General features: G+C 37.4%; 1 protein-coding gene across 1 annotated transcript in view; it reads left to right on the plus strand.

Moving 5' to 3' along the window:
• gk5 (glycerol kinase 5) overlaps positions 1-3,527 on the plus strand; it is a 70,689-nt gene extending 67,162 nt beyond the window's left edge. Inside the window, exons 15-17 of the mRNA XM_067995048.1 lie at positions 304-363; positions 619-752; positions 1,395-3,527. Coding sequence (XP_067851149.1) covers positions 304-363; positions 619-752; positions 1,395-1,552 — 352 coding nt within the window. The 3' untranslated portion in view covers positions 1,553-3,527. The remainder of the gene's footprint in view (positions 1-303; positions 364-618; positions 753-1,394) is intronic.
• The last annotated feature ends 5,059 nt before the right edge of the window (positions 3,528-8,586 follow it).

Here is an 8,586-nt window from a genome sequence, read left to right on the forward strand (position 1 = left end):
TGCAACTTCTCCCCAATTGTTGACGCTGGCAGTGTAATTTCAAGAAGCCACCAGATTTGCCACCATAGCCCTCTGAATCACAGGAAATTTGAATCAACTCTTTTAATGTGCGATGCTAGTAACTCCCAGCGAATGTGCATTGTGCCTCTTGAGCAACAGAAACTATCTGAACTCTAATTAAAATGAAATGAGCAAAATCCATAAATTTGCAACAATTGTATTAGTGCGTTAAAGTGTTGTGTAACAGCTTCTCTCCCTTCTTACCTTTTTAGTATATTAATAATACTTTTTTGTTTTGTGCAGGAACAAACAGCTTTATGACACAATGCAGAAAGAAATCCACATTCCTATTACATACATCAGGTATATTCCACTGAATATCAGAACACTGGTTTACAGTATGTATTTTGCACTTTTTGAATGCTACGTTATATAATTAGTGAAAATTGCAGGTAGCAATGGTGAAAATTTCAAGCTTTTGCTTTTAAAATGTTGTTTTGAACAGATTATGCTTTTTGCTGGTATGGCCTTTAGCTGAATTTTACTTGACAAAAGATGGATTCTGTTGCTTGTTTGTATCCTTTGTGCTGATGAACTGTTTTGTTTTATTGTGTATAGGGCAGATGGTGGTGTATGCAACAATCAGTTTATCATGCAGCTTACTACAGATCTGCTTATCTGCGATATTGAGAAACCTAAACGTGTGGATATGTCCAGTCTAGGGGCAGCCTTTTTAGCTGGTCTTGCAATTGGTATGTCATAGATAATGACTTTTTTAATATTCCATTTCTTTGTATAAAATGTTGTAAATTATCAAATATATTTGTAACATGGTCTTCTGTTGTGAGTCCTTAATGTGACAGCACAGTTTGACTATTGTATTTGATGAGAGAAATTCCTTTATTAACATTTGAGAAGCCAATGTCATTCTTTTAGGTAAGTATCTTCTCACTCTTCCTTAAACTTTTCTATTTAAATGTTTTATTCCCTCTCTCCCATTCTCTCCTCCCCATTTTAATCTATTGTCTTTATTTACCATCAGTGGTGTCTTTTCTAAGTCATGTACCAATCTGTTGCTAAGTGGGTAGGTAGGCATGCTTTTTCCATGTCTCTACCAATGTCACTCTAGACTTGGTGCATGAGAATCACTTAGAATAACTCTCCTGATTTTATTATTATTAATGAGAATGCATTTAATCTTTACTCTATATTTACCCCTCTTGATGATACAAAATCAGAGACTGACTACGGGGAATCATGAGCACAAACTAATGTCTTACTACTCTAGTACAAAAGCTTGGAAGATCCATATGCTGCACTGCCCATGGTTTTGCATCTTTAGCAATAAAGCACAAAGATTTCTATGTATCTAAAAATGTTTAATTCTGTTGCAGGATACTGGGACAGCAGAGAAGAATTGAAGACAATTAGATCTGTGGAAAAGATTTTCAAACCACAAGCTGTGTTACGTCACTATAAACCCACCATCGAGAACTGGGAATTGGCTGTAAAACGATCCATGCAATGGTACAACAAAACAAAGCAGGAGTGAAATTTTACTTGAATAAAAGATGGCACTGATAAGTTTTCTTTAAGTGTCCCAAGTACACTTGTAATCAACTCCCTTAGATAAGGCTTACAATTGTAAATCTGAAGGAAGAACATGGAATACTGTGTGTAAGTCCTGTTTCGGTTATGTAGTAGGTATTGCTGTGGAAACACTTTCTAATATAAAACCATTTGTGCCTGCAACAATAGGCCAAAATATTGAAATAATTTAGGTTTCAAGATCTTCTAAATTTTCAAATCTTTCCCGGCACCATTTATCATAGCAAGGTAGCTTGCATCTAAATGGCTCAGTCAAAATGGTGAAATTCATTCCAAATCAGTGATAGCTGAGCAGAAGTGACTAGCATTGCTGCTCCTTGAACCTGTGACCATTTGATTGAAAGTCAGGTGCTCTACCTCCTGTGCATTTAGGCTGCTTTGATCATTGTAACTTCTGGTACAGAAGAATATTCTGAAGACATTAAGTGGCAGATTTTCAACTTGACATCTGGGCATGAAACTGGCATTGCAGAATGGCCACCTGTTATAGAAACCACCCAATTTTAATTTCTATTGAAATCAATGGAAAGGAAAATCATGTGCTTTCTTTAATGGATGGCCGATCTGCAATGCCAGTTTTAACTTGTTGGGCAAGAAATTGAATGTCTACCTCAAGTGTTTTAATCTGGAACAAATAATTACGTGCTTTATTATTGCTATCTGAAATATAAAATCTTTAGAGTGGCAATTTACAAATTACCAATGTGTGCCTTATTAGATTTTTTTATTGTAATTGCTTGCATATAGAGATGCAGGTTTAGCTTCCATTTTATGTCAAATTGTAAAATGTTTTAGATTAAGCTGATCAATGAAAAGTATTATGGAAGTTTAAATGATTTGCCACATAGTTTTAATGCACTACTTGAGAAATTAATGAAGATACCTGATTTTTTTAATACATTGTCTTTTTTGTTCGAGTTACATTCACATTTGTAAAAATATCAACTTTTGAACTGGTTGAGTCATCTTCAAAACAGTTGAACTCTGTAAGCAAGCTTGGACTTAAGTTATGACTACTCCATTTTGTAGATTAATTTTCTTGGGGTTATGAAACTTATTTGAAACAATGACTTAACCATTTTTTGTTCCTGTTACACAAACTGAAATCTGCTTGTTCAGAATATGGCCAGTAACCCACAGGGTGGCTTTCAGATGATTTACAGTCAGTATATTCCAGTTAATTTTGTGCTGTTCCAGTAATAGTAGTGTGCAGCAGTACAGTAATTAATTGTGCTGTGCCATGGAATAATAGGGCATGGACTTCCAATACCATTGCTATGGTGCTGCATTGTTGATCTCATTCATTCCATCAGGGGATGTTCAGTGAAAGTTAAGTAATTCCTCCTAAAATGAAAGCTCTGAGGACGACTCGTTCTGGGCTGCTCTTGTGCAGCTGCTAGCAGCAAGCTCAAAAACACCATTGGCAGAGGCCCACGAACAACTTACCTACTTGGCCTCTGTTGGGGATAAAATGTGTAATTTTTCTTTATGGGGCCTCTCTGCGCCACACGTTTTAAGAAGGATAATTTTCAGAAGATTCCAATGACTAAATAAAGTGACATGTGTTTATCTGAGTCAATACACAATGGTAAAAATAAAAGGCTCTAACTACAACAGTGGTGTTCTCTCGGCGGTCTTCCTATAATATTTTTATGTTCTGAAACTGCTAATTAGATGCAGGAATGTAGAATGTACAAATCATCATGCAATGACACTGACCACCTACTGTTCCCATTCATGATGCTGCTGCACAAGTCCAAAATAAATGTCAAAACTGCTTATCCAATTTATAACATAAAATGCTTCCAGTAGTAAAAGACACCAATGTCTCCAGCTTGTAAGATTTCAATCCCTTTTTTAAAAAAAATTATGTTTTGTCAATATGTTCATTAAAATGAATATGTCCTTGTTCAAATGTACATCTAATTCATACATTGAACTTTTTTAGTTTCGGAAACTGAATCTAAACTGTGATCGGTTGATGTAGTAGAAATGCGCACAGAGCAAACATTATATAAGAATGTCGCGTGTTGGGATCCTTCATAAGCCACTATCAGAACTCTATGCAATTTAACCTGTGGATTTGTTTAGTCAAACACGAATGCTATTTACTACCATATAGTTTAATAAATAATACTGTCTGCCCAGCCATTTTTTAATAGACATTAATGTGTAGATAAAAGGCTATGTTGGTTAGATATTTTCAAGAATTAAAAGTGTGATTAAAACTGCAAGTACTATATTAATGTTGGGTATCTGTCATTCTATTCTTGGAATTTGAAGTTTGGAATTTTTTTTTGTGGCAGGGTAACAGATTAGGAGACAAATTAAATATTGTATCAGTAGTCTAGACATGCTCATACATTAGGAGCTACAGGATGCAAAGGATCAGAGAAAGTCATGAAGGATTGGAAATAGTGGAATACAGACAATGATTATACTTTCAAGATGGTAAGGTTATTTTGCAGCTTGTAAATTTTTTTTCCCCCCAAGTGTGAAATTCACCATTTTTCAGATGTTTATTTTTGGTCCTTCATTTTAATATTGCCATCATCCTTAAGGGGTAAATTACCTGGCATATTGTCCCTTTTAAGAATATTGCATGCTGTTAAGTAATTGTTTCCCATCCTGCTGTGTAAGGATTTGTGAGGGGCTGCACTCTTTTAGTTTTTTTTTCTGTTATCTACAGCAAATCTCTTGCTTCAATCATTGCAAAAAGTTTGCAGCACTGGTTATCTGTTGAACAATGCTGATCAATACTTTTCATAGTCCCAAAGCTCAGGAAGTTCTTTGTTTTATTCTGTTTCTGGTTTGTTTTATAATTTGTCTGCAAAGTTCTTGCACATTCTTCACTGACCCATTTTGAGTAGAAGCCTACTGATTTTTTTCTTACCCTATTTGATTTACATTCTCTTCCCTCTTTTTTTTCCCCCTTCCCCCCCCCCCCCCCCCCAAGATGAAATAATTAAGGCCTCCCAAAAGGCATGAAGTCCTCCTTTATGACTGAAAAAGATCCTTTAAATCACCATGAGCTTTTGTAGCCAGAGCCCACGTATGGTGTGCAACGGTGGGAAGATATTATTTACAAAAGTTCAGAACATGACACTTTTCTAGTGACTTTCTGCTGATAGACAAGCTATATTGGGGGTGGGGGTGGGGGTGGAGAATGGAGGAAGGATGACAAGTGTTGCAACACTTTTGCTTCTGAGACCAGAATTCAAATCCACTTTAAAGAAAGCCTTCTCCAATTCTTATTTGAGGGTCATTAGTAGAAAAAGTAAACCTTCAGAACCATAATACAGTGTATGAACTTTCACATGGTGGATATCAATTCAAAGCTTTCTCCAATTCTGTACAGGCTAAATTGAACTTGGAACCATCCTGGTCTTATGGCTCAGTGGCACCTTTACCCATTGACCCATCAGAAGAATTCTAGTACACTAATCCATTTCTTCATTGTGTAGAGCTCCTGTTTATGAAATGTTTCTCTCCCCAATCATTTAATGTTGAGTATACTGATTCTAGCTAGTTATCTGTAGACAATAGTTTGAAATTTTTTGTTACTGAATTTAGATATGCAGCTATTTGGCTGAATGCACGATGGTACAAATTCCCTATTTTTGTTTAAATGTACAGGTGATAAAAATCTTGAAGCATTGTTCTGATCAAAATGAAATTTGGCAAACTAGTTATAGATTCAACTGTGTAATGATGGCTGGTTATAAGAATTAGGATCTCCATATCCCTTGATTCCCCTGGAGTCCAAAAATCCATCTATCTCAGCCTTGAATATAGTCAACGACTCCGCATCTACAGCCCTTTGGGGTAGAGAATTCCAAAGATTCACAACCCTCTGCGTGAAGAAATTCCTCCGCATCTTAGTCCTAAATAGCCGACTCCTTATCTTGAGACAATGCCCCCTAGTTCTAGACTCTCCAGCCAGGGGAAACAACCTCTTGGCATCTACCCTGTCAAGCCCTCTCAGAATCTTTTCTGTTTCAACGAGATCACCTCTCATTCTTCTAGACTCCAGAGAATATAGGCCCGTTTTACACAATCTCTCCTCTTAGGACAATCCTCTCATCCCAGGAGTCAATCTAGTGAACATTCATTGGACCACCTCAAAGGCATACATATCCTTCCTTACATAAGGAGACCAAAACTGTGCACAGTACTCCAGCTGTGGTCTTACTAAAGCCCTGTACAACTGTAGCAAGACTTCTTTTGTCTTATCCAAACCCTTTGCAATAAAGGCCAACATTCTATTTTCCTTCCTAATTGCTTGCAATACCTGCATGCTAACTTTGTGTTTCTTGTACGAGGCCACCTAGATCTCTCTCAATACCAACATTTAATAGTTTCTCTCCATTTAAACAATATTCTGCTTTTCTATTCCTACCAAAGTGAATAAGCTCACATTTCCCCATGTTATACTCCATCTGCCACCTTCTTGCCCACTCACTTATCCTGTCTCTAGCCCTTTGCAGATTTTGTGTCCTCCTCACGGCTTCCTTTCCCACATTGCACTCGGTCCCTTCATTTTAGAAACCAGCAAAGGATGACACAAAAATTGATTGATTTAAAAAGGGAGAAAATTGAATGAGAGTAAACTAGTGAGAAATATAAAAACAGGTTGTAAGAGCTTCTACAAGTATATCAAAAGGAAGAGAGTAGCAAAAGTAAACGTTGGTCCCTTTCAAGGCTGAGATAGGAGAAATTATAATGGGGAGTAAGGAAATGACAGAGAGGTTAAACAAATATTTGTTTATCTGTCTTCACTGTAGAAGACACCAAAAGCATACCAGAAATAGCAGGGAATCAAGGGGCTAATGAGAGTGAGGGACTTAAAGTAATTATCAGTAAGAGAAAAAGTACTAAAGCTATCGAGACTAAAAGCTGGCAAATCCCCTGGACCTACATCCTAGGGTTCTAAAAGAGATGGTTGCAGAGATAGTGGATGCATTGGTTGTGATCTTCCAAAATTCCCTAGATTCTATAATGGTCCCAGCGCATTGGAAGGTAGCAAATGTAACACCGCTATTCAAGAAAGGAGGGAGCGAGAAAACAGAACTACAGGCTAGTTAGCCTGACATCGGTTGTCTGGCAAATGCTTTAATCAATTATTAAGGAAGTCTTAACAAGGCGCTTAGAAAATCATATGATCATATTCCTTTATGAAAAGGAAATCATGAGTGTTGAACCTATTAGAGTTTTTTGAGGATGTAAGTAACAGGGTAGATAAAGGGGAACCAGTGGATGTAGTATATTTGGACTTTCAAAAGGCATTCGATAAAAGGTTGTTATGCAAGATAAGGGCTCATGAGGTTGGGGATAATATATTGGCATGGATAGAGGATTGGTTAACGGACAGAAAACAGAGTAGATATAAATGGGTCATTTTCAGTTTGGCAGGCTGCAAGGATCAGTGCTTGGGTCTCAGCTGTTTACAATCTATGTTAATAAGTTAGATGAAGGGACCGAGTGTGATGTATCCAAGTTTGCTGATGATACAAACGTAGGTGAGAAAGTAAGCTGTGAGGAGGACAGAGTCTACAAAGAGATATAGGCAGGGTAGGTGAGTGACTGGAAGGTGGCAGATGGAGTAGAATGTGGGGAAACGTGAGGTTATTCACTTGGTGTAGGAAGAATAGAAAAACAGAATATTTTTTAAGTGATGGGAAACTATTAAATGTTCGTGTCCAGAGAGACTTAGGTATCCTTGTACAAGAAGCACAAAGTTAGCATGTAGGTACAGCAAGCAATAAGGAAAGCAAATGGTATGTTGGCCTTTATTGCAAGGGGGTTGGAGTACAAGAGTAAGGGAGTCTTGCCACAATTTTACAGGGCTTTGGTGAGACCACACCTGGAGTTCTGCATACAGTTTTGGTCGTCTTATCTAAGGAAGAATATACTTGCCTCAGAGGCGGTGCAACGAAGGTTCACTAGATTGATTCCTGGGATGAGAGGGTTGTCCTATGAGAAGAGATTGAGTGGACTGGGCCTATATCTCTAGAGTTTAGAAGAATGAGAGGTGATCTCATTGAAACATAAGATTCTAAGGGGGCTTGACAGGATAGATGCTGAGAGGTTGTTTCCTCTGGCTGGAGAGTCTAGAACTAGGGGGCTTAGTCTCAGCTTAAGGGTTGGCCATTTAGGACTGAGATGAGAATTTTTTTCACTCAGAGGGTTGTGAATCTTTGGAATTCTCTACCCTAGAAGGCTGTGGATGCTGAGATGTTTAATGTATTCAAGGCTGCGATAGATAGATTTCTGGACTCTAGGGGAATCTAGCAATATGGGGATCGGATGGCAAAGTGGAATTGAGGTCGAAGATCAGCCATGTTCTTATTAAATGGCGGAGCAGGTTCGAGAGGCCGTATGGCCTACTTCTGCTCCTATTTCTTATGTTCTTATGTATTTCAGAGTTTACTTTATGCAAAACTGGCAAAAAAAACTAGAATAGTAAGGAAGTCAGTTGTATATGTGTAGCTTATCCACTGTATATAATTATAAAATCATCTTGCTCATTTATCATAGAAAAATGGTTGACCATCTGCTAGGGGAATCTTGACTGTAGGTAATGAAGCCCAATAGATAATTTGTGAATTTTCTGTAACTTCTATAACTTTAAAAATACCAAATATAAGAGCAATAGAATGGTAGTTGTAAAATGTAATCACCTTTCTTAGTGACACAGCAGATCTTCAAGAAGGTGAACCTGATAAGGAGACAATCACCTTGAGGACAATAGGAGTGTTGCTAAAGGAATCCAGAGAATGAAGAATTTGACTGATAAAACTTAATGTCAGCCATATATAACAAAATAGAGCATATGATGGTCAATTACCAGGTCCAAATCCTTTACTTTTTCCACCCTTCCTGGTGGCTGTAAAGTAGGGAAGAGAGGAGAAAGGGTCTCTGGACAAATGATTTAAGTTCTTGGTTATAGTTTCAGGTAATTTGCACCTATAAATTTGA

This window comes from Heptranchias perlo, chromosome 13 (genome assembly GCF_035084215.1).
Source record: "Heptranchias perlo isolate sHepPer1 chromosome 13, sHepPer1.hap1, whole genome shotgun sequence".
NCBI lineage: Eukaryota > Metazoa > Chordata > Chondrichthyes > Hexanchiformes > Hexanchidae > Heptranchias > Heptranchias perlo.